Source organism: Mastacembelus armatus, chromosome 22 (assembly GCF_900324485.2).
Source record: "Mastacembelus armatus chromosome 22, fMasArm1.2, whole genome shotgun sequence".
Classification (NCBI taxonomy): Eukaryota; Metazoa; Chordata; class Actinopteri; order Synbranchiformes; family Mastacembelidae; genus Mastacembelus; species Mastacembelus armatus.
In genome coordinates this window covers 18,000,261-18,027,724 of record NC_046654.1, presented here as the reverse complement: position 1 = coordinate 18,027,724, position 27,464 = coordinate 18,000,261, and the positions used below count along the sequence as shown (strand labels likewise).

Sequence of the window (27,464 nt, the reverse complement as noted above, 5' to 3'; positions counted from 1 at the left end):
CTCATTTCAGCTGTTAAAATGTAACTACTGGGGATTTCCTGTATACCAGTATACTTGTGGTAAAAATGTGTAGGATGTGTCACATGGCAACAGCTTTCTACAGTGTACAGGCCAAACACACAGGGGGACAGGATATGTAATTCATTAAAAAAAGACTAATAACCACAAAAAACAAAGTATTTCATTCAAACAAATTATGAAATCTAACAGTTCCTTTCACCCTTGATATTTTATTACCTTTACATTTTAATATCTAGATATTTTCTCTTCAATATTGTATCCAAAGTGAAATACTGCATTTTAACAGGACATCTCATCTATTGTACATTCAATATATTAAATACATCTAATTACAAAATGTTTTGCCTTTAGAACATGGAAAAACCATAAAAAAAATGAAATGCATTTGTCATTCTACATGTTAAAACCCCATTTGATGATTTAAACAAACTATGATTCATTAGATCCTTAACCACATTCTGGAGCCCACTGGTTTCCTATTGTTGCTCCTTCCTCTGATATCTTGAGACAATATTTATTCAGATCAAACGGCCTGTACAGGCTGTGATTTATACTGCTGCCCAATATATCACAGGCATTATCTCCAGGAGGTCAACAAATATGTGTATGCATGTGAGAATGAGACAGGATGTGTGGTGTGTGTTTGGCAGAAGAGTCTTTTTTATGAGAAGCTGGGTATGTTTTAGATTTACTGGATCACTTTCTCACAGATGTGGAGGTTGCACAAACAGTCAAACAATGATAACTTCAGGCCCTGCATGCTTCCTCAGAACGTCATATCACTGCCGAGGTGGGCCTGAAATATAAAGATAAATAATAAAAACATAACCCTGATTAGTCATCCAGTTCAAAGTGTGTGAGGAAAAAAGGAAGACAGTTTCAGAGTAACAGCTCCTAAAATACTGCTGCAGTGAAATTTAAGCTGTGTCTTCAACTAATAAAAGTCTTCATTCTGAACTCATGTATTCAGCATGTACTAGTGAGGGAAAAGCTGTTCTGAGGGGGAGAGCACCATACAGGGGTTACCAAACAAACGAGGAGACTGGCTCTTTGCAGCTTATTAGTGCTAAAAGGTAGAGGAATGAAAGGAATCTTCCATGGCTAGGTGAAAGAAAGAAAGAAAGAAAGAAAGTTATATAGCCTGACTGGTGTCCCTGTTCATTTTGCCATAATCCTGTCTGTTCACATATTTATATGACCTCAGCCATTGTGGATATCATGGGGCAAAGCCAAGTCAACTACTTTACTGTCTGCCAAAGTAAACAGCTACACAAGGGTTGAAGGAGAAGCGACAGAAGAAGAGTAGTTGCAGAGCAGGAGAAAGTGATGCTGTTAAAAGGGGTGAGGTTGCTTTGTGAGAACGGTTTGTGTTAAGAACACTGTCAGAATTATTACTAGTCAAGTCAGATAAAATAAATGTGAATATGAACTGATTTTCAGCTTAGAACTATTAGTTTATAGTGTTATATCTTTCCCCTAATTTATGGGATATATATAATTCAGTGTACAAAAATTAAATAATTAGGTTCGAAACAAGAATTTCATGCTCATATAAACTTTGCAGTGTGGTGTATTGTAAGGTATAACACCACCAGAGGCCAGTGTTGAATGTGAAATGCATACAGTAAAAAGTTCATGTGTGCATTATTTTCTAGTTATGTGTGTGTGTGTGTGTATGTGCGTATTACCCGTCCTATTGAAGAGGTTTTGTCTGGCGTTAACAAAGGCCAGGATGTCAGCATCGGCCTTCTGGTCTCCAGTCAGTGGGATTGAGGAGGATATGAGCTTGGTGGTAGAAAGAGCCCTGAAATGTAAAAATGCTTAATTAACATAGTCAGTTCCTGTTATTGTTTGAAAACCTAAAAGGAAATAAGCTTAAACCTTTACAGGCTAGTCATTGATAGAGCTTCTGTATAAAACAATAGTATTTTTGTGCTGTACATGGTTGGCAGACCGTTGAACAAACACATTTATTAGTAATGCACTGAATGTTTTACTGTGGTTGTAAAAGAGTCGTTTCAGCAAGTGAGATTCCAGGTCTTTGATTTGTTAATAAAGTTTGGAGACATTACTCCACAAAGAAATAAAAGTTTACTATATCGCCACCTTCATAAGTGAAAAAAAAAAAACAGCACAGCTGTGAAATCTACAAGTCCAGGCTGTATAGATTTAAGGACAACAGCAAACATATGGAATACGCTACTGTACTATTTGCATTTGGCTACTGTAAATCAAAATGTAATTTTGTGGATAGTATGGTGAAATTACAGAGGTCATTTAACCTCTTCATCATTATATAATTTCACCAGATCTGCAAATCTCAATCACACACTTTTCCTCAACATGTTGAATGTGCTTTAATGAATGAATGGAGGAAAGGCCTAGAAAGATGAAAATGTGAAAAATGTAGGTGCTATGATATAATAAAAAGTACTAGTTTTAAAGCCACTCATTAATTCCAGATGCCTGGCCTGCCCTACATGTACCTCCACTCAAGAGAAGGACTGACACCAGCCACACTCCCATCCAGGGGCTTTTCAGGCCATGCTGGGACAGTTGTCAGTGGAGGTACACTTGTGGGGATGAAACTCCTGAAATCCACAGAAATGCAATAGTTACAATTTTACGATGATGGGTACAAAGTTTGACATGAATATAACCTGGTGCTAGTCTTTTATTTCCTTTAGGAAAGAAAATGAAAATATAGTGATGCTAGGCTGACCTAAGCTCTTGAACAGAAGAGGTGGAGAAGGCTGGACTGGGGTCTGGGCCTGCTGGGTGGTCTCTCACAGTACTGCACAAAATGAAAATGTTTAATAAAGACTTTTATAGCATATTCCCACAGAAGGTCATTTGTGCTTGTTTCACAGTATCATCACACATCATACAGTATTTAAATAAAACAAAATAAAATTATAAAATTCTACCTGAAGGTGTGCAAGAGTTGTTCAGTTTGGTATCAGAGGAAGTATAGTGCAATGGAAAGCAATATTATTTTAAACCTGTATTTGCACGCGCCACATCACAACAGATGTGTGTTTCTGTTTATGGAGCAAAGTAATGAATACTGGATATGCTTTTTATATGTATGGTGATTGGGTGGGATTGGGCTCAGGTTTGGTTGTTGATTGTTGATTACTGACATTATTTTTTTTGTGTTTGTTTGGTATCTAAGAATAGGGGTAGGTTATATAACATTAATCTTCTTCCTGTTCTCTTTTCAATCATGACCATTGAAAGCTGGATTGTATGGCGTTTGTATTTTGTGGGTAAAATGAAAACAGAAGTACTATGTTATGTTTATATTAATGAAATGACATGAACTAAATAAACAAATTCAGTTCAATTCAGTTCAATTCAATTTGAATGAAACACAATACATTTATTGAACAGCTACAATAAATACAATAAATAGTTAAAACTGGTAAATAGTCAAAACCATTTCCAATCCATCCATCCTCCAGGATTTCTGCATGGTTCACAATGGTAATATAAGAATTTAAAACAACCGTTTCAATACTACCTATTTGCAGATAACTATATTCCTAGTTGGAGTAGTAGTGACATTATTTGCTACAGGACTGATGTGCTGACTGTGACGACACAGAAAAAGACTAAATACCCTACAGTATGACAAATCCACTGTCACAACAATCCACTTCTAGTTAATAGGTATATAACGGCTCCTGACAGCCTGCAACCAGCTAAAAAAATATTTCCTATTGAACATTACTGCCTACAGCAGGCAAGAGAAAATATTTACAAATTTTGTCAATAAAATTTTACACTTAAATATCTTTTAAGTGTCTAAGGCCTTGTTTGTGAAAATTGTATTCAATGCCTTTCCAGACTCCTCAAGAACCACAGGCATTATGATGTAGCATCAAAGTGAAGATGGCCAGCATCTACGCAACCTGGATAAGTATTGTGATCATAATGTGTGATAAAAGCCTTTGTCATGGCAGATATGGGATGTCAACTACATCATACATCAAATATCACATGGTTGGAGAAGTGAAAAAACCAGCTGATATTACATTTGAACATTTGTTCAATATTTGTATCATGAAACAAATACTGAAGGGCAATTAGTCAGTTTAACTTTTTCTGTATGGAACCAATTGGCCTGGCTCAGTAGAAATTCAAATGAATATTTAATGGAATGACCACTATATCTCAAACTAATTGTTTACACTTTCATCTAATGTAAATTTTTGAAAGGATGAAAGAACAGACTAAAATCAGTCTGTCAGCTTTTACACCAAACAGAAAGAGTGTATTACCCAAATCCTGCAGTACGAGGTGAAGATGACTGCAAGGTTCCACTCAGTGACCCTGTGTGACATCTGGCTGTGGCCTCTGACTCAGTGTTCTAGTCACAATCAATAAAAAAAATTATGAAAAGTTTCAGATGCATGTTTGAGAAAAACAATGCTAATGACACCATTAGTCCATACACAACTTAGAGTTAGAAGGAAAAGAGGATCTACTTTGTGTCCTCCAGCTCCATCATATCTCTTGTTCAAAATTTAATCAACTACATGTGCTGTTTTCCAAAAACAGAACAATAAATAGCTGAACCTGTTTAAAATGCACTGGCAAGGAAAATGGCCTGCTTTCTGTTTGGAAGACCAAAACACATGTAAGGACCGTCTGTCAGACTTCCTCTTTGTCAGTCAGTGATAAATTCCTGAACCAAGAAACAAGCTCAGCTGTGAGTGAGATATTGTTCTCCATTCATAAGATCAAAACGGAAGAGTAGGAGTCAGCAGTGTCTGCTAGTCAGATGTTACTGCTTAACATCTTCTTTGTGGTTGGTTACAAAATGTGCACAACAGCCATCGAGGCCAAACACAGCGTGGGGGAGACTTATTTCTATTTAAGTCAGTTATAATTTCTCAATTGACGGATCTTTTTCTTCAAGCTTTTGCAAAAAATACCTTCTACTATACTGTACCAGTCTCAGTATTTAGGCACAAACACAAAATTATTATTTAAGCTTGAAATAAACAGTGATTCACATCCTTGTTGAGACTGTGTAATTCTAAATGTGCTTCTGTGTATTTGCCTATACACTACCAGTCAAAGGTTTGGAGACATTTACTTAATTATACTTTAATTCAATGGGAAAGTGTGTCCAAACGTTTGACTGGTAGTGTGTATAGAGTATCTTGCCACCAGGGCCCACTGAGGATGATGTCGAAGCACACACTAACATGTCCAAAGAGGCCACTATTCAGAAAACATACCAAAGGGAAGAAAAGAAGAAAAAAAAACACACAAGCATTTTTATCTAATGTTAGAAACATACAGTATCTTTGAAGTGCTAGTCTGGCTATTGCATCATGTCAGTGGAGGTTTATGTGGTGCTGTTATATAGAAGAGCAAGGTAAGGCCAGTCACCTGCATACTAGAAGCCTCTTGGTTCCACCACTTATGGAAGTCCTTCTGGAGTTTGACCTTTGTCTTCTCCATCAACAGCTGCAGGTGCTCAATCTCTGTTTTCAGTGCTTTCAGACATCCAATGGTGCTCTTGTAACTGATGGAACATGTTAGAAGAACCAAAATCATTACATAGAATCTGCTATTTCTAATTAATCTGAACAGTCTTGGGAGAAACTATGAATTTTTTTGATGTTAATACATTAAAAATGCACTTTTCACTCACGTCTTTTTTTCTTGCTCAATGTGTTTGCATAGGTTTTCTTCCACTGGATCCACCTCCTCCTCAAATTCTGTGTGATTTATTATTACACCTACAGTAGCATTGGGCAGGCAAGGGGCAGATAAAAATGTACTGTAGACAGACTGTAGATAAAACCACCAATACTGTATATTCATAATGTTTTCATTTCTTTTCTTTCAAATTCAGAAGCCAGTATATCAGCGCTATGTTTCTACATTTCCTTCAAAAATAACATATTAAATACTGGCCCTGCATGACACAAGTCAGTCTGCTATGTAGTGTTCTCTGATCCTTGACTCAAAATAACAAGTAAAGCTCTTAGCGCTTGAGTGGGAGGTAGATGTTTGTGTGCTTTACAATCAGATTCCCTCATCAAAGAATTTATGTTACTGATAAAAACAGTAAAAAAAAAGTAAATCAATGAGTACCCACAGTATTTATCGCCTAGTTCTGAAAGTAATTCAACATCAAAAAAGTGACAGCTAACTGACAGTTCTGTTCATTCACTCTTTCAACTCATCTCTGAGGAGCTCAATGTCTGAATTTTAAGTCAGGGTGTAAACCTAGGTTACCAATTATTCTGAGCACTCTAAAACACAAAAGTGCAATATATGGAGATTTTACATAGGATGACTTAATTGATTTAAGCACCCATGCGTTTTTTAGCTGTTGTTGGTAGATGGAGAATGGTATTATAGAGCTCTTTTGTAGACACATGCTTAAAGCATTTACTGTGGGAGCCTCTACTGATTGCTTGAGCTTACCATGAGCTGCCCTTTGTCTTCTCCGCATCTCTAACTGCTTTTTCAACTCACCTGAGGAAGAGAGATTCATCTTGTAGTTTTAAAAATGCTTCGTAAAGATATACAAAGACAATCTATTATTATATTATCCATCAATACCATGACCAAATCTGTAGCAAAAAACAAGCCTTCAGTTTGCTCCTATTTAGAACTTTATGTATGACAAACATACACCGGCAGCATCATTATTACTGCAGGCACTTAGTAAAATGTTCATGCCTCCTGTCGAACTTATACTTCATTCATTCAGCATCAATACTGCTTATCCTGTAGTGGGTGGCACTGGTCCCATCTGACCAGTGAGAAGATGAGAACATCCTCGATATGTCAGTAGTCTATTGGCAAATACAGACCCAGACACTGTTTCTGGATTTTTTAACCTGATACAATATTGAAACTTGAAAGTTAAACACGTATTTGTCAATGGTAACTGTCTTTAACATAAAAGAAAATGGACTAAAACATCTTGTACAGTTTAACCCATTTTAAGTCCATTTCTATTTACACCAAATGATGTGTAATATGAATATGATATGAATGACCAGAATTATTAGGAGGCAGACTAAAAGATAAGAGACACTGGAAGTCTCTTGTATGGTAAATTCTGATTATAATCCATCAGGTTTTATATGGTGGTGATGTGTAGTGCTTTCTGTAATACGATCTTGTCACCATTCTAAAAGCTGAGGTCCAGAAATAAAAAATCTAATGGTTTGCAAAACAACGTGGTGTGGGGAGCTACCTTATTACATAACAGTTCCACTGAATAGTTGGATTAGAGCTTTTGCTTTGCCAAAGAGAAGAAGAAGACAAATAAAGCATTTTAGACAAACTTGTGTCCTTCTAAAGTGACTTTGAGTCTTAAAGGAATCCGGGTATTAATATAGTATATCAAAAGTATTATTCCAGACTTCAGGTTTAGTCAGGAATTAATGATTTGAAAAATAATAAATGAAACACAAGCACAACCAAGCAGTTACACATTATGACAATATACATTTGTAAGGTTCATGGTAAAATAAACTGATGCCCTTTATGCCAACATACTATAGTGTTGTACTGTAACAATTATAAGGCAGATGCCCTCTGTTATAAAAATTATCTTAAATATTAGAAAGTGAGAATAAACTCTTAATTAATAAATAAATTGATTTCAAACCCATATGCCAGTGATGAGTCAGATTGCTTAGTCAAGACAGTTCACAGTCTTTCTGACCCTCACTGACAAGGAAAGCTCACAATGATTAATTTGCATGCATGCTACATTATAATTGTGCTTGTAGCCATGGTTAGTACACTCCAGGACAAGAGGATTGCTAGCTCAACACCACAGACACTTCCAAACTATGCAGGGTTTCCCCCCCATCATCAGGAGACATGCCGTAGTCTTTAAGAACCAGTTTCAAGCTACAGGCCTCAATAAATATTTGGTGATTTTTGTGGTCTCGAGGTTAGATGTGCTTTGCCACGAAAGTACCACAGTGAGTTTAGGACCCAAGCATCATACATGCTATCCAGCTTCTCAATGTCTGAGTGGGTAAGGATTCAACTGTATATGAAGAGTGAATTCATTGTTAAATGTGCAAACTAATCCTGGACAAAAATATTACATTTTACAAAAATAATTTAAATAATAAACGTTACATTTCAAAATATAGAAAAGAAAGCATATAAAAGTTTGATAATACTGAATTTAAAGCATTCATCATGTGCTTTTTTTGGACAGCTCTATTCTAAGACATTGCTGTCTAAGACCATAAGCTAAACCAGGCCAATGAACAGCTGGTAATATTGCAAGTAAGTCATTAAATCAACAGTCATGTTAAATCTAGTGGCTGTTAATGTAATTAACACAGACTGCATCCAGCGCAGAAATGAAGTTACATCCTACCTGCAATATTACTCAAGTGCCTTCAAACACTAATCTTAGTAATAACATATAGTTTAGGTTCCGTTCCAGTACAATTTCTTTGCAATCTATCTCAAAATCCTTGGGTCTTTGGGTCACTTCAGCAACGATTAGCAGATGAAAGTGGGATATCAAAGCAGATACCGTATGATACATCTAGGACTGTACTGCATAAATCCTTATACATCTGGCAGAGAAATCAAAAAATGCTGCTCATCATGCCCTAAGCCTGTCATGCTCCAGAAGCTGTGCATCACTGATCCCTCCAAATAAATATATATGCTTGCTCTTTTTGGACCTAAGGGTTTGAAACATTTGGTCCTCCAGAGGGACTGGATTCCAAAGGCATATGTTGTGGCCAAGAACAATACTGTAAACCAGAGAAATGTTTAGACACTGGTGTCCCCATGGGCTACTGCCTTTCCCTTTCTCCCCTGCTACTGACGCTATATAGCTTTGTCGATATTACACTAACTGTTTCCAGTTTCTACATTATCCACAAGACACAGATAGTGTAAAATTTCCAAGCAGGGCTTCCAGGATGGCAAGGAAACACACTGAGCTATACTTCTTTCCAGCCAGAAGAGGCAACCACCTTCCACTAAAAACAGTGTCTCTCATCTAGGAAGAATGCAGCTCAAAGCATCTAACAATGTAATAATATTTGACAGCATCAATATGTTTTTTGTGGTATTTTTCCAAACTGGAACAAGCCGAGGAGTTTGGTTACTAAGTCTCATCAATAAAACGGTGTTAGTCAAAGTTGAGTTACTCCACACTGTGTCCACAGTGATGTTGTCTACAGAACACATTCTGCATGCTGTCATAGATGATTTAGTGTGAGGTATGACACCATGCTGTGTCAGCACCTCACAGATTGAATCCTGAAGAATAAAATTAAGGTGCATGCTGGCAAATATGGGGGTAAAAGGCAAATGCTAACATTCCACCAAACGTGATCTGTGTTAATGCCAGGCACTGGTATGAGGTAAACATATTCATTTCAAGGGTATGTAAAATTAACCACAAACACACACAGTTCAGGGAAATTCATAAATCTAGCTTGCAATAATAAATGCAAACCAGATCATCCTCAAATAACATGTTCAAAGTGCTTTGAGTTTGTTGGAAAATTCAACCACGACACAGTGAAATAATTGCAACTTATTGCCACTGGTGATGTTGCTTGTCTAGTAGTAGTAGTCTTTTCATAGTCCCTTTGAAAAAAAGCTGATTATGACACACTATTAAATAAAGTCACTTTAACAGCATGGACTCATTTCTACTTATGATGATGATATACTAAATAATAAACTAACAACTGATGGACTAACCATGGTATCAAAACAGACAGTAGTACAAAGAAGTATGCACATAAAATGCCACACCAGAGAAATTTCAGCCAAAAGCCATAAACTCTGGAATCATTCCACATTGACTGAAGCTATTGAATCTATGCCATGGCTCATTTTGGCATAGTAAGGCTACCTGTCAAGGACATTACCCAGAAGAACAGAGGGGTGTGCTTACAAAAAACAAAACAGCTTGAGACAGGCTAGTAAAAAGTACAAGTTGGAATGTGGGTGGAAATTGGAAAGCCTCTCAGTCCTGGAAAACTGAAGGAATGTGCTGAATGACATTTCTAAAATCCAGGAAAACAGAAACCTGCCAGTGATCTGTTCATTAACGTGTTCCAGCCAGGTGGGCTGGTGACTTCTGGGAAATTAAGAGAAATTACAAGTGTTCTGTACACCTATTGCCACAATATTTGTTTTCAATTAGGATAATGATGATTACAATGAAACTTCCATCTGCTGAGGCAACTTACTGATTTTGTTTTTAGCTTCATTCAGTTGCTCCCCAAGTCTTTTTGCTTCAGTTGTCCTGTTCAAAAGATTGTTAATGCATTTTGATACCAAAATATTTTGATAAATGGAATATGGTAAAACAATACACAATGCAAAAACATGTTTTAAGTAAAAATAATTTGAAAAAAAAATTACATAAAAGGATGTATTGCATCTATGTCGGCATATTATGTAAATAGCTAACCACTGTTGTTTGACCAAACTTGAAGTAATCAATACATTTTCAAATCCTGTGATATACATGTATGAGAGAATAGTGAGTGAGAGCTAAAAAGAAATACCATATATAGCGTGACACTGCACTAACATTGCTTCAATGAAGAACAAGACTTAATCTTGGGTAATGTCATCACTGTCTAAAAACTTGTCCTACTGGTTACTGACCTCTGTTTGAGCAGATTCTTGTTGTCTTCAATGGTCAGATAGTCCTCATGGTCCCTTATGAATGTTTCAAATGCCTCTTGCTTTCCCATAGACAGCTGTGGACCTGAGAGAAAATAACCCAGCACTGAGACATATGCTGTATCCTAATAATACCAATAATCAGTAGCAACACTAAAAAACATTTGCTAGATCAAGTCCATCATACAAACTACCATCCTAACAAGACTGCATGCTTGTCATTCCACTGAAATAAATCTACTAACTATAAAAAAGTGCATTAGATCCTGCTGTGCACAGCGAACAGAGGCGAGACCTGAGCTGTATATGTTCCCACATCCACAGGTAATCCACTCAAATCTGGCAGCCAGATGCAAGCTAAAGCCTCAATGATATAGTGGACCTCCCACTTATTACTAATTCCACAACCCAACATCCTATTAGCCTGCCATTCAAGTTTTAAAAAGAATATAAAGACAAACACAAACAGCAATTCTGAATGTCAGCATTAAATCGTGGGTGGCCTGCACCTAACTCTGGCAAGCGGCCACATGGAAACACAAACTACATCATCATAATATCATGCTGAGTGTTGAATTTTTTAAAGGCTCGTATTATTACTTAATGAGCATTTTTATTAAGGCGATAATGCATCTGCTTTAATGACATCAACCAAAACACAAAAGTTCACACAGAATACACAGTGTTTTGTGAAGACGTTTGCATGCTTTGCAAGGTACAATAACACTGTACTGTAACGCTTCATACTGCTAAATTTATAACACATCAATATAGACCTGTTTCACAGCATGCATTTATGACATTATAGCAGGAAAGGCTACGGTTAAACCAGTAACATTTATATCTATGGTAGTATATTAAGTGTATATTAATAAGCCTGATGACACAATACCTGTGCCTTGGAACAGGCTCATCTACTATAAAATTAAGGTAGTTGGTAATAAGCTACTTTCCACGCTATTACATGTCAAAATATTTGCTATGAGATAGGTCTCTTTATTTCTACTAATATATGCACACACTGAATCACATTTTCAGTTAGTGATGCAGAACTGCTGCACGTTGCCTCAGTTTGTGGTCTTGGTGGTCACTATTCATGTACAAAAAAAACCAACATATTTTTGACTTGCCACTGTCATCGTACAATGCATTTTACACAACTGGATGTACAAGACATCAATGTAGCTCTGTCTCAACAGGACACAATATCAATAAAACAAGTGAACATAAGAAAGCAAACAGGTTTTGCATTTTGCATTAAGAAGTTTTCCCCAAGATTGCACTGGGTTGTGAATTATCTAATCTTAAAATAAAATAGAAAACCAGCCTCATTTGGAAAGATTTTCTGTGCTGTAGAAAACCCAAAACCTCAGAAAGATATGTAAGAAATACCACCCTTGTTGAATTGAGTGAACTTTTGTGGCAAAGCTGTACTAAGTAGACATACACAGGACAGTAACTCATGTGAGATTAATTGTTGGACAGTTAGGAATGTTGTTTCTTTATTTTTGGAAGGGTCTGATTGAAACCAGCAGGCATCTCACAGGCAAATGTTATACGAGCCAACCTCAACAAATCACTTTGGGGGTTTCTTCAGGGAAATGCACTACATTCAGTACTTGCAACATTCCAGGAATATCTAAGAATATGACAACATATTATATCGTACTAACATAATTTGTGGGATAATGAGATCACATGGAATTTTCCTAATTCTTCTTTTCTGATTCAAGTCTTGACAAACCATGGAGGTTTAAAAGGTAGGAATGTTTCTTGACTATTGTTGCTATTTAGAACACAATTTGAAGTGAAATACCAGCAAACTGAACTATGGCCATCCTGTTCCATCAATTTATTAGCATAAGAAAAATGTATAATACCAACTGTTAGCTGTTTGCAGAAGTTGCAATTTGTTTTAGCAATATATTTGGGTACACTGCATGCTCCTACTGTGGCTTCCTACACGGTACAGTACTACTACACTTATCGAGGTGTCCATACTGTCTCAGTTTCTGCAAAGATCTCAAAAATGTGTGAGGGGCTGGTAGAACCATCACTGTCTCATTATATTTACATTAAGGCCTAACTCACTCTGTAAGTCTCATGTCTCCTGTCATCCCCAGTAAGTAAGTAAGATCATGACCAGCCTGAATTACAAAACAAACTTCTTTCTATCCATTAGCTGTCTTTTTACACTATAAGACAATCTTAAAAACACAGGAAGAAGACACTGTAAATATAAACCAGTGAAATAAACAATTAATTTACCTCAGGGAAACTCTCATGCCCAAAGTAAATTTTTGTGCAATTTGTTTATGTGATGTGTGCCAACTGCTTCCAAAAAATAGTCATCACAAATAAAACACAAGACTCCCAAATGCCAAATGCATTTTTTTTATGTTGTGTTATGTTGTGTTGTGTTAGGGACCTTTCTATGTGGAGTTTGCTTGTTCTCCCACTGCTTTTGCTTGATTGGTGACTCTAAATTGCCCATAGGAGTGAGTGTTGAGTGTGTGAGGTTGTTTGTCTCTATGTGGCCCTGTGATGGACTGGTGACCTGTCCAGGGTGGACCCCTGCCTTTCACCCAAAGAGAGCTGGGATAGGCTCCAGCAGATCCCTGTGACCCTGGTTAGGAATAGGCTGCTTATTACAAACGGGTATAGTTAATGGATGTATTATGGAAAGAGGAGAGTCAATTATACACCATTCAATCAGCATGAATGGTTCCCATGGAAAGGTCATCATCACATTTACAGTTAATATTCAATTACTCTTACTGTAACCATGGAGTCTGTTGGCCACAGCAGCAAAAGCCTCAGATTAAACCAAAATTAAAACATACGTAAACACTTAGTGACCCATTGATAACGAGGAACTGATAAGTGCATTTGTTTTAAATTAGGACAGAGTAAAGAACAATGATCTAATGCACACATGCTGTACTTTGGTTACGAGTCTCCATGTGGCTTGTGGAAAATCAGCACTCCAGATGTGAAACATATTATATATAATACAGTGTACTTTATAAAACAACCGTTTCAATGGTACATTCTAATATTTTGCACGCTCAGTCTATTTGAGAGAAATTCAATATGCAACTGCATGTAATGGCCTCTCTTTTGACACTACAGTACTAAGTGGTGCTTTTAAAAAATCCCTGACACCAGGTGTGCTCCATAATTCACATTATTTAAGTCAGAAACACTTTAGTCTAGGAAGTGTCTTTGCTGATCCTCCTGGAACTGTTCTAACTGTCCTTAAAAGCTTCCAAGAGTACAGAACCTCTCTGGACAATATCAAGCTTTCCCTGCTGGTTAACAGCTGATGGAGCTGGAAGTGCATTCTGCTCACAGCGTTGGTTTCAAACAGAGCAGAGTGAGGCTGAACTATCTCATGAAGTGTGGGAAAAGTAGATGAACATTCCAGAGAGGACATGTAACTACTAGCAGGGGACTATAAAATCTGTAATTTTTGAGGGGGTAACAACTTTTCCAAAACAAATTGGACAATAATATATTGGAACAACATTCTTGGCAAAAGTACCTATTTTAGTCATTGTATAGTCTGGCTTAAGAGTGATGTCATCTGTTAACACTATTTTTGTTCATGACTCCAATGCAATGTTGAAATTACTGATTGTTACATTTTTTCTAAAGAAGCTGAGGAGTAAAATAAAAAAATCAATCCACTTGTAATTACATAGTGTTTGTCACTGTCTTATTTGGGGAATTCTTCCATGTAGCAATCTTTGCCCCACGTATTTACACTTAATCAGCCCCAACAACCTAATGTTAACAGTGTGTTACATGCTTGCATGAGGGAAAAAAGACGAGACATGGCACATGTAAGCACTTCTGAATGATTTATGAGTCAGGATATGTAAGCATGGTATACTGGCATTCTTTCAAGTGTTACTATGAATAGAAGAGTGTTTAATCTTAAACAGAAGCTAGTGGAAGAAGTTCCATTACAGTACCAGTCTGCTTGGTACTTTTTGAAACAACTGTAAAAATCTGGTCAAACTTGAAGCCTGACATCTGTTTCACACAAATCTCTCTTGATTCTCCTTGCCCACACATACTGCATACAGTAAATGAGTGAGGTCCACAAAACAGGGTCTGTAGATCAAGGTGTAGACTTGACTTCACCAAGTCAAGTTGATTTTTAGTAGAGCTATGTGTATTCAAGAAACTGAACCAATTCAAACACTGTAGGTTAATTAGGCATTTTTCTTTCTAGTTATGAGGACCACTAGATGTTTATTATCATTTTTTACACTAAATAACCAGGAAACATAATATATACAAGGTAAACTGCCTTTTAAGAGTGTATATTATATTGCAGTGCTAAACTAAAGAATGTTTACATGCAATCTAGATGTATGTGAGTACAATTGCCATATATAATAAAATATTCAAATCAAATATTCATCACCACTGCCTTAGCTTTTAGTGTTTGTGGTTCTAAAGCAACAGATGCCAGACAGACACAGGTCAAATGGAAGAGGAAGTCATGGAGGTTGTTGTGTCCCATAAAACCAGAGAAAAAATGTAGAATAAAAAATTAGCTGTAGGGCCAAGTAAAAACCAATCCCCTGGTGAGAAGACCCAGATGATCATATTTTCTCCTTATAAGATCACTGCCATTCTGGGAAACTAATACATATGGTGAGTCTTTGATCAGTGATTTTACAAAACAGAACTTTATAGCCATCCATCACAGAACTCCTCACTGGCCCACAAATGATTGTGACTGGACTAAATTCCAACTTGTGTTTGTTTTTTAATATAATCATCTTTCACGGTCCCTGTTTGCGATTATCACTTTGTTGGCCCTATTACTACACTCGGCACCATTGCATAAAAATGTCAGACAGGATGAAGCAGCTGTGGTTAGCCCAGACAGGAGTGAAGCCTCAGTTTGATTTGTTGCTGGCTCACACTCCTGTGTCTGACAGCTATGACCAGGCTTCTTATGAGGGCTCAGGTTTATCACCACACTTAAGGCTCCATTTAACGTGAATTAAACAGCAAAAGCTAAGTAAATGCTACTGCTGGCTTGGGAGTATATCTCTAAGTATGATTGGCTTGATTTTCAGCAACCTCCACATTCTTGTTATCCTACAGATTAATTAAAAAGAAAAAAAGTTAAAGTAGGCTGAGAATCCAAAATCACATTAAATGTTCATATGTGTATTTTGCCAAAAAGGAACATTGTTTAGTTTTTATTTAAATAAGTTACATTACTTAATGAGTACAGTTCATGTGGAGATGACATTTCTCATATTTTGTAAATCCAGGATTTTTTTATTGTGGTCAGGTCTGAAGAGTATCTTTTGTTTTTTCATCATTCTTGGCCCCTGCTCTTTGCCTCAAATTTCAATATGTATTATAGGCTTTAAACTCATCAGCTTTTCATCAGCCATAAATTACAGCTTTAATATACCAAACTGTCTAATGCTGTCTGCTGACATGACTGCATGAGGCAAGTTGAGTCACCTCCAAATACATCAAATCCCACTGATGACATTGTTTAGAAATAAGCCAGTGCAGGCAGTTCTAGCACACCAGACTCTTTGCCATGCCATAAAATCCAGAAATCAAGGATTTGTCATACACGCAGGCGGCCTCAACAGACGGACCGAAAATCAGTATGACCACAACAAGCTGCCCACATACCAATTGAGAAACATCACCTGTCTGTATTCTTAACACCTAATTTATCACAAATGCCATGCTTCTTCCAGCCAGAAAGACTTTCATGTTTAATGAATTCAACATCTGGGAAAATTTAATTTAATTTATCCACTACTTTATCCACTGCTGGACCCATTCATACTGTTTAGTAGCAGTCAGCAGTCAAACTCCAGAACCATGTACCAATTCCATTTCTGCGTCTTACCTTAGTGCAGTTTGTGGGTGGAAGGAAACTAAAGACCATGCTAACTCCACACAGAAAGGCCACAGTTGGCCCTGTTGGGGTTCAGATCTAGATCTAGAACCTCTTTACTATGTGCTGACAATGAAAACTAAGCCACCATACTGCATACATAGTATAATCATATATGGTTCACTGACCAAAGTTATACACAGGAAAAATATTAAATAAAATGCCAGCATTATCTAAATTACCTTTAAAACTGTTGACAATGTTTACAAAATTGCTTTGTCAAGATGAGTGAATAAAGAATACAGCTTGTTAAAGTACCTCTTTTCATGTACTGTATAGCTCGTCCTCCATGGTTAGGTGAGATGGTATCAGTGTTTCCGTCTGTCGACGGTGGCATTGTTGACAACGCTGAAGCATTCTGGGAGACCAGGCTCTGACCATTTGTGACGTTAGCAAAGTGAGCAGCAGCATCCTGGGCCCTCTTCTTCTCCTTTTTTAACATCTTAACTAGAATACCTGTGGACATTGAGTTAAGGATTCTTGTCTTTGATGGGGCAAACGTTCTGAATGGAAATAGGTTTTTTACTCAATTGCACATGCATATCAGAAGATAAATTTCATAATTTTATGTATGAAAAAATAACAGTGCACATGAATACCTGAGAACACTTTAGCATTTTTGAAACAGAAGTACTTAATGTTACTGAATGGTTGTGAAAGGTAGCAGAAAATGACAATTTACTGTAAGAAGAAGGTATAGCAGCATCCATCACAATTTCCAATGGGCAGTAGACTTCACTGCAGGCTTTTAATAATAGCAGAGTGCTGACATGTGTCAGAGTCTGACCTTACAGGCTTGGGAAGATGTCATGGTCTGGGATGAATCAATGGAGCCAGAGAGACTGTAGAGACCCTGCCAAAATTCCACAAAATCTTCTTCCACTGATGAGGTTGTATGTATATGGTTGTCTACTTGAATCTAAGTGTAGATGTGTCTGTAAGTCTGGGTAACTTGTGCAAGAGACAGAGAGTAATTGACTGGCTACATGAGGAGGCTGAAAGGCAAGAACTGCTGCTTAGATCCTATTCACACTTTTATTGTAATGACATGTTTCATTTTCTCATATTCAATGTCTGTATGCGTAAGGGCAATTTACTATAATTGCTTCCCCTGCTTCATGTACTGTAAAGTAGCTTGGTTCCAACTCTACAGCACTGTTCTGTGTTTGCCACTGCCTTCTACTCAAACTGCTTTCAAATTTGATTATCAAATCAACCCCTGTTTGCTATGCTTCAACACCCCCACTAGCAGATTTATGAACTTTTACTGTGAAAAAGGAGCACACTGCTAGTGAGAAAGGAAAAGACAACAGAGGTGTTTTTTTGCATTCAGAATTGCTTACAGTGGGGAAATTGTAACTGTTTGAACTAAATTGTGTGGGGAAACTTTTAAGGAAAAACATTTAGAGAAAGTTGTTTAAATTGTGTTTACGATGCCAGCCAAAAACAACCAATGGAAGCTTGTCACAGGTTAGCAGGTGAAGGGGGAAAAGTTTAGTTGAAGTTATTCTCATAAGAGGTATATTTGTTAGCTTTTAGTTTTGATCCTTGCAGTTATTACCTACTTAAATAAGACATTAAACTCATAAAATATTTGTTCAGCTTCTGCCCTTAATGCCTGTTTTTCCCACTATAAATCGAAGTATGTTTGATGGCCTAATCAAGACATAATTTAGAGTTAACACATCAGTCTGTTTTTTTAAGCATGCTTCTCTCATGAGTTTCACAGACATGTAGTTGTGGCCAGACTTAAACTGTGGTGGTCAGTGGATGGAATGTTGGGATGTTCAAAGAAAAACAAGTCAGAATGTCATTTTTGGATGATGAATGGATGTAGTTTTGAAGAAGTTAATTTATATTTCTGTCAGTCAATGCAAAGAGGATGTCACTGGGAACAATAACATGAAGTCTCCAGTTACAATTTCCAATTAAACCAATCATGCAGTCTTCCCAGTACAGCCAAAATTTAAACCTGACATAAATCCAAATTTTTTTATGGAAAAATATGACAGTGTCTGTAGGCTTTACGTCATTGTTCTATTTCATCCTTCCTGATCACCAGAGGGCGGTGCTGCAAGTACTGAATGTTCCTTTTGCGCATGCGAAGATCGAGTAATTATACCAAAAAGGTCACCTGTGACCCCCAGAGGTGATATATTCCGGCGTCATCTGAGACTCTTTTCTTCTCACGCGGTTCACACTGCCACTTGCGTAGAAAGCAATGCACTCCTTGACAGTCGCTGGGAGCCCCGTGACCCCACCGGTCGGAGAAGCGGAATTCCGCCCTCCACGGGGCATCCTCTTTCCCCAGCCGCGGTGCCCAAGCCTGCTGGTGACGGCGGCATTGTGCCCCCTCTCCCTGCTTGCTGTGATAGGTGTTGCACTATATTGTGGCGGTTGAAATGCCGCAGTTGTTTTCTGTTTATTAGGAACTTCAGCATCTGTTGGTGACAGCAGCGTTCGCGCTCCCTGCTCACACTTTCTGTGTTTGACACATTGTTTCTACGCTGCGGTTGAAACGCTGTAGTTGTCTTCTGTTTCTAAGACAGTAACTTAAGCCTCTGCTGTTCGTGCTCCCCACTCCCAGTTTTCGGCAGCTGAATCTCTCATTAGTATTTTCGAGTGACAGAGAAGTACCTGCCACCTCAGCCCGTTGTTTTTTAATGTACTAAACTCAGCTGGGTAGGTGGTGCATATGCCTCCTCCCCCCAGCTTATGGTGCGGTGGCTGGCCTAGCAGGTTTAATTCAGCCCTTGCTGCTGGATACTGGTACAGACAGTGGAACCTCTCATCAGGGATGGGGCTCACTGCTGTGTGACCTGTGGGGGCGCACTTCAGCCTGATGATGGCCACGACCTCTGCCTGATCACCTGAGGGAAGGGCTATCTGACAACCCATGCAAGAATTGCAGCTACATGCCTTGAGTGCTGAGAGTAGCTAGGTTGGCACTGCTGTCGTCGGCAAGTGAGGGTGACCTCCCCCCCTGAGGGCGAGAGATGTTAGTCCCGCCGAGGTTGTCAAAGTGCCTGGCTGAGCCCACGGTTGCAACAAGTCCCCCTAGGAAGAGGGCTAAAGCTGGATGTGGGCTCTCCTCGAAGGTCGAGTGGCTGTCTGCGGAATTGGCTGAGATGAGATCTCTGTTCTTGACTTGACACCCTGGCCCTCCTGCAGAGGCAGCAGGGCTGTCCTCTCTGCTCATTCCTGTTTTAGCCATGGAGGATGATATCCTTCCGCTGGCCGCCTCGGCCTCCCAATTTCTGGAGGATACTGAGTAGGAAGCCTCTTGGGCTTCAGAAGCGAGCTGTTTCCTCTGCTCAGAGTTCACTGAGCGCCATGGGAGATAATTCTATGCAATGCCTCATGCGCATGGCTTGCAGTGCTTGCAAGTTCCACAGCAGGCTGACTCAGTCCCACACAGCACCTTCTTCAGGCATGGACAGGCCCCTACTGCTTTGTTGTTCTGTCTTCCAAGGAATATCTGAAGGAGTTACATGCCTGCTGGAGAGACCCCGGTCACGGCTTTCAGCCGACGGTCAAGCCCTGGCGTCGATGCACAATGCAGTGGAGGATGGCCTGGCACACATGCCTGCAGTCGAGCCAGCTATCGCCTCCCTTATTGTGACACCTGAGGAGGCACTGTGCCCAATTGTCCGGTGCCCACGCCCCCACCTAGAACTCACCCCACCACCGGTCCCTGCCAGCAACATTGGACGTTAACTCATGGGTACAAGCTGCAGTTCTGACACCAGCCCCCTATTTCGAGCCGAGTCAAAATGACCATCATAAGCGACCCGGCAAGAGCCCTGGCGCTGGATCAGGAGTTATTCGCCCTCCTAGCCAAGGGCGCAATCGAGGCAGTAGACCCTCTGTCGCAATCCAGTGGCTATTATTCCCTATACTTCCTTGTTCCAAAAAAGACTGGTGGATTTCGTCTAATCCTGGACTTACAGAGACTCACCAAGTACATGAAAGTGCTACCGTTCCATATGCTAAACATGGCGGCCTGTCATTGCAAACCATCGCCGGCGGGGAATGGTTCACGTCTATAGACCTCAAGGACGCTTACTTTCATGTGCCCATTGCACCACAGCACAGGCAGTTCCTCCGAATTGCATAACGGTGCCACCACTGGCAGTTCAGAGTGCTCCAATTCAGGCTTTCTCTTTCACCAAGGGTGTTCACCTGGTGCATAATGGCAGCTCTTGCTCCCTTGTAAGCCGGATGTATGAGGTTGTTGCCGTACCTGGACGATTGGCTGCTCTGGGCCCCATCTCATGCTCAGGCAACTCGGGACACTGTCCGTCTGCTGTCCCACATGGCCCAGTTAGGATTCCGGGTCAACCTGGAGAAGACCTGCCTGACTCCCTCTCAGACCACGATTTTTATTGGAGTGGTCTTGGACACAATCCTCCTGCTCTGTTGCTTCAGACGGGGCAAGTCACTGCCCTACATCACATTCCTGCGGCTTCTGGGCAAATTGACCACGGTTTCACACGTTGTCATTCTAGGCTACAACATCTCGACTGTCTACCACATCAATGGGTGGCACCAGGCCCGCACGACTTCTGAAGGTGTCACCGGACCTTTTATTATGGGCGACCATGCGTCTGTCCAGTCTGTGGGCAATATACCTACCAGGAGAGGAGAACCAGCTTGCGGACTCCCTCTCCTGGCAGGCAACTCTACTGGGGGAGTGGCGTCTCCACCAAGAGGTGGTACCAAGATCTGGAGCCTCTATGGCAGGGCGGGGGCAGATCTCTTTGCCTCACAGGAGTCGACTCACTGTCCCCTCTGGTTTTCACTGGCAGGGATGATGGGCCAGGATGGCCTAGCCCATCCCTGGCCTTGGGGTCTCTTGTATGCCTTCTCACCACTGTCTCTGGTCATTCCAACACTGCAGAGGGTTCTTCAGGAGGGTCACAGATTATTGGTAGCCTCTTTCTGGCCATGGTTCCCGCTACTGCTCAGACTCTGTCGCGGCATGCCATGGTGCCTTCCGGACAGGGAAGGTCTTCTGTTCCAGCTGGGAGGGAGGATCTTTGCTTTGGCCGAACACAGCCTTCCTCCTGAAGGTACTGTCGCATGGTTTGATTCCCCAACGGGAGAGGAGAGGGACAGGCTGGAGTTGTTGTGCCCAGTACAGGCCCTGAGGGCGTATATCGCAGCTATAAGAACGTCTGACCAGCTGTTCCTATGCAATGATGGTCCTAAGATGGGTCGTGCTCTTTCCAAGCAGCGCCTCTCCTACTGGATTGTCGCTCTTTGTCATCTCTCACGCCTACAAGGCAGGCAACCATTTCCCACCATGGAGCGTGACGGGCCACACCACCAGAAGTGTCGCCACATCATGGGCAGCCTTAAGAGGCATACCTTTGAACGCTATATGTGCTGCTGCTTCATGGGTGTCACCTGGCACGTTTTCCAGGTTCTACAGGGTGAATGTTGTAACCCCTCAGCCACTGAATGTGGTCCTCCGGCCAGAGGCCTTTGGGTCTAACCCGTGCGGTATGTACTCAGGATTCCTCATGACTTCGATGGTATGAGTCATTCAGTGCTTGCAGCACCACCCTCTGACGGTCAGGAAGGATGAAATAGAATGAGAGTTACGCATTTAACTGCAGTTCCTTGCATTCCCATGAGAAGATTATGGAGGAAAAGAGCCTCAGATGACGCCAGAATATATCACCTCTGTGGGTCATCTGGGGTCACAGGTGACCTTTTTGGTATAATTACTTGAACTGCGTATGTGTGAAAGGAACATTCAGTGCTTGCATATATCACCTCTGGCGGTCATTCAGAATTCATAGAACCGCAGTTACATGTGTAACTCTCGTTTTATACAAGTCAATACTTCTGTTGGTGGTGTTCATTAGAGTTTTCCTTTATTGAAATCTTTGGAATCTGATCATTTCATTTTTGCTGAGCACTGCCAGACTATAGTATAAGATGAAAAATTCTCTCTTGGGGGTGCGCATGAGATTTGTGGGCTGCTTCACATGCCATGCACTCAAAATGTTGTGGTCAAACCCAATTCATAATGTGCATTCCATCTCTCCTTCTCATCTTTCTTGTCACTCTATGTTCTCCAATAAAGCAGACATCACAGGAAATAAAGAAAATGCCTTTAAAATTGCCATAGCTGGCAAAGGTGCAATGGCAACCTTACTGGTGCCCCAAATCATTCAATGTAGGTAACAACAAATTGAGAAACAATAATTTGTCCTTTTCTTAAGATGCTAGAATATAACTGCAATATAGCACAACTGCAATAATACAGGAAAAAACAGCACCAATGGATTTAGTGTCTTATAGTAAAAAATATCTGAATCACTACCTCAAAAGAGGGTTTTTTTTCTCCAGCCGATTTGACTGTTGTGAGTAATGGCGACAATGAAGATCTGTAGGATGAAAATGACCTGCTGAACCTTCCAGTAGGTTCCAGTAATTGAGTAGGGACCTACTGATCCATAACTGTAGTCTAAAGGGAAGCCTAAATGGGCTACTGAATAGCACGACAAAAATCCAAATGGGTGTTTATTCGCTCTTACCATTTACTAGCCTTAGGGCTACTGATGTTGGTCACTGCGTGCTGGTCTGACCATCTGTTCCTTAAGAAATTTTGACAACCATGGGCGCATCTTCCAAGGAAATCAACAACACTGGTCATTTCAAGAAATTCCCAACAACATAGTATATGCTTGACAAAGCCCTTTGGTGGCTTTAGGAATTGTGACTTTAGAATCCAAGAGCAAAGAAGGAAGAAATGTGAAATTTTCATTAACATTGGTTTCTTTGAAACATAGCCATGATCATTCCCTGACTATAACCAAGTAGGTGTTTAAGCCATACCACAATGTTGTTGTTTTTGTGACTAAATTAACTGTAACAAAATCCTAACCTTAGAGTTCTAAATGAATAAAAGTGTTTAATTTTGCAACAGTGTGTACTAGTTTTGGAATGCACTAATCATTGATCTGCTGATAAGGGCGTCAGATCAGAAAACTTACGTTTCGTTACTTACGTTAAGGACAATTACAAACATATTTGGTAATTTAACTTCAAGAGCTTGTTGTAATTATTGCCCAGACTGTCCTCAGACATTTTCATAACTCATCAACCTTTTGTCTAGTGCTGTCAAGAGATCTAATTTTCATCATTAAAACTGATTTAAAAATCAATGACAATAATGATTACTCTATATCTCAAGGCTGCCAAATCCCTGTTTCATCAAACTAAGAGGAAACTCAAATTTAAAGCTGCAAAGGTCAAAAGAGGTTAAAAACCTCTTTTGCTAGAATGCTAGAAATGATAGAATTGCCTTTTTGAAAGTGATTATATATAGAACATATATAAAATATGTACATAAAATTAGATTCAATAAGTACCACCCAGAAAAAGGTTCCCACTATGCTGCTTTCCCAAAGACACAACATCCTTCTGGCTCTGGTGAAACTGGGGGGAAAGGCAGGTTGCACCCAGCACACACCACCAGTCCTTAATGGGGCTGACTAACAAAAGGTTATTTTTAGCGATAATGTCTTGATGTACTCTGTATGCTTCTGTATTTGTGCTGCATAATGACCAGCTGATTAGAGCATAACATGCCATAATTGTATCCTGATTGAAGGAAAATCAAATACTGTATTATTAGAGTATCTTCACTTCAGAGTTGCATTAGGAAAAAAAGAGAGAAGTGATATGATGCAAGAACAGAATTATATTTGGACACATAAAATTGAATACATGAAGTCTCAAGGAGGGGACTTGCATCTCTCCATTGTTGCTCCACTTTGTATTTACATTTACATTATAACGTTTAACCACAGTGACAAAATTTGGTAATTTTTACATATGTTAACATCTCAATGATACTCTTTGAAATCAACAGTGTCTGTTAGTTCTCTTGTAGATCCATCGTCATGTTAGTGGTAATGTGTCATTTCTCTGATCTAATTAAGTCTTACCTGGTGCCCACTCCCATGCGGTGCAGAGTTAATCCTGCATGGCAATACACAAGGTCTAACTCTAGATAGCTATTAGGGCTCTGTCTGGAAATGATGTCACACCTAAAGGGCTGGTAAACCCAAACTATTGTGTTACACGCTGCAGACAGACCACCCTGACAGAGGGGTTGACAGTTTAGGGCCACTGACACTTTATATGCAATATTCACAACGAAAGAACATAAACACAATATGGGCAGTAGAGCGTGTGCACTATTTGATGAAATATGTGCTTAATAGTACAACAGCAATTTTGGCACTTACACTAGCATTGTGAAAACCAGGGTAAGACATTTTGAAAGGGAAAGTCTACAAAGAGGAGAGGATATTGTATTATGCATACGGTACTTGGGCCAAGAAATACTACTGTGAAATATCTGTATGATAATATTTTATTTATTTTGGAGAGCTGTGGTTTTTGTGGCTAAATAATCAAGCAGGGATCTCAATTTTCTGACTAATGTAGTATGATCTAATGATAGGCTAGCATCTGGAGCTAAGGGAACAATAATCCTATAAAGCCAGCATAAATCATACTGAAATACAAATACCATAATTATGATTAATAGAGCAATCTGAATATACACATGAAAACAATATTCCATGTGTATTTTTGGGGCACAGGTGATGAATGCAATATTATTTACATTTCATAAGATATTTTTGTAAAAATGCAGTAATCTAACCATACAATAACAAGGGCAGAATTATTTTGAGATAAATACATTGATAATGATAATATTCCTATTAAAGGGAAAGTGTGGTTAAAATTGTGAGCCTTGACAGAGACAAATATTTTAAATTCACTTGATTTCTACCATACCTATTTTTGCTGAATTCCACTTCCAAACGTACTGCATCTACTGTGTGTGATGTGCAGATAAACACTTTTAACCTAATGATATATATCTGTATCTTCCAAAGTTGTTTATGGGAACAGTAAAACCCAGTTCATTCAGTTTACCGTGAATGTACTTTCTGTGACAGAAACTCAATAAAACAACAAAACGTAACCAAATTTAGCCAGTCTGACGAACAATGAATCTACGAACCATAACAAACACTGGCTTTGGTGTTTGTTTTGAATATTGTGAATCACCTGTAACCTTTTGTATTGTGTATTACTATTAGCATGCAGACAGAGAATTTCATGCTAATTATTTTTTCACATATTGTATAATTTGACTACTAGACTAAACTTCCCAAAATTTAATATCACCCTTTCATTAGAAGTACACCCTGTCACAGGATACTGATCTCATTATCACGTTGCGTCAGCATCTCCTTTAGTTTGGTCACTTCTGCTGCACAGATGTCTTCCCTCATTGTTGCTGCTGGTGACTGTTGTCCATCACTGCTACTGTGCTTGTCCACAATCATTATCTGTACAATTTACATGAAAAGCTTGCTGATTTATTAATTAAGACAATGATTTCAATTTCATCAGAAATTTATCAAAAATAGATGTATGAATTAAATCAATTTGTCCATGCATCTGTATTCAGTCAAATTATGCTTTTAAATAACATTCAATATGCAATATTTTTTTTCTTTTCTTTTCTTTATAAATGTCTACAGGTAAAAGGCCTGCTTTTTACTACAGGTGGATTCACTGTTTGGTAAAACATTAATCACATAAACATTTAACGCCGTGAACAAGCTGGAAAATACATTGACGTGTGATTGTGCAGTAGAAGAGAAAGGTAAAGAATATAGAAGAAAGGTGAAGCTAGTTCCAGTGGTTCTGGGGACATACAGTCCAGACTGTAAGTATTTAGACATGTTTTCAGGCTCAGTGTTTCAGCATGATCAATATGAAATCAAATAACTACCTCTGCATTTATTCAGTTGTTTCTATCAGCAGTGACATTATTATTAAATCCTAGTGTACCAGTTCCACAGGAAACCATCCTCTACATGGCCAAGCTGTAACAGACCATGTTTGACAAATAAGGTAGTGCTTTGTGTCATAAGCTGTTCTTTTTTCCATCTACAATTTTATCTTTTCTTTATTTTTTCACTGTATATGTTTCTGTGAATTACAATGTGGCCTTTTTGTCTTTGAGGTTTAGATTTTGATGAAGTCTTCTTTTGATAACTGATAAGAGAACATGTATAGCTACATCCTGTCTACCATTGTTGATTTGCTGTGCAGTAATAAAGCGGCTTTTATCCACTATGTTTTTTTTTCCTGCACATTCACATTCAGTCCTACCAGGTTATTTGCCATTTAATAGTTTTCTTCTGTGCACCTGCCTTTTTGCAATTTTTGCAAAACTAATCACCGTTAATTTAAAATTTTTAATAAAAGATTTTTTGAGCCTCATCATTATTTTCCTCACTTGTATGATCATCTTTTTACACTTCATATTGCTTCTTAATCAAATGGCAAGTCTGAAGCACATGTGAGCTGTTTTGTGCATAAACTAAAGCTGAGATAACACACAGCTGCTCAGCGAGGTGTCCAAATAGTTTGTCGCTGTACAGGTTACAAACTCATTGGCAGTTTGTCTTGAAAGGGCTATTTCTCAAACACTGCTGTTTCAGTCCTCAGGGAAACCTACTCCAATATAAGCTTGGGACTTGAATGTGCTCAAGTGCAAGGCCTTATGAACAAAATGTGCAACTGTCCAAATATTTATGCTGATGAAGACACTGGAGTTTGGAATGATGTTCCCCAGTTTTGTAATATAACTTTTAAGTTCCATGTTCTATGTTGTACTTTGACAACATAGATTCACATCGTGCTAAACAATCGAGGTCTCAATGCACATCTAAGTTCACAGTGCTGAAAAGATAAAACTGCAGACTTGTACTTTAAT

At 39.1% G+C, this 27,464-nt stretch overlaps 1 protein-coding gene across 2 annotated transcripts in view; it reads right to left on the bottom strand.

Moving 5' to 3' along the window:
- Positions 1-295: 295 nt before the first annotated feature.
- The window catches only part of kif6 (kinesin family member 6), a 46,916-nt gene continuing 19,747 nt past the window's right edge, over positions 296-27,464 (bottom strand). Inside the window, exons 12-23 of one of the 2 annotated variants that reach the window (XM_026303252.1) lie at positions 25,896-26,025; positions 16,898-17,095; positions 10,672-10,774; positions 10,248-10,303; positions 6,472-6,522; positions 5,690-5,777; positions 5,425-5,560; positions 4,305-4,393; positions 2,744-2,815; positions 2,508-2,612; positions 1,710-1,825; positions 296-817 (exon numbers count right to left, since the gene is read on the bottom strand). In XM_026303252.1, coding sequence (XP_026159037.1) covers positions 801-817; positions 1,710-1,825; positions 2,508-2,612; positions 2,744-2,815; positions 4,305-4,393; positions 5,425-5,560; positions 5,690-5,777; positions 6,472-6,522; positions 10,248-10,303; positions 10,672-10,774; positions 16,898-17,095; positions 25,896-26,025 — 1,161 coding nt within the window. In that variant the 3' untranslated portion in view covers positions 296-800. The remainder of the gene's footprint in view (positions 818-1,709; positions 1,826-2,507; positions 2,613-2,743; positions 2,816-4,304; positions 4,394-5,424; positions 5,561-5,689; positions 5,778-6,471; positions 6,523-10,247; positions 10,304-10,671; positions 10,775-16,897; positions 17,096-25,895; positions 26,026-27,464) is intronic. The other variant, XM_026303261.1, reaches the window with a different exon arrangement.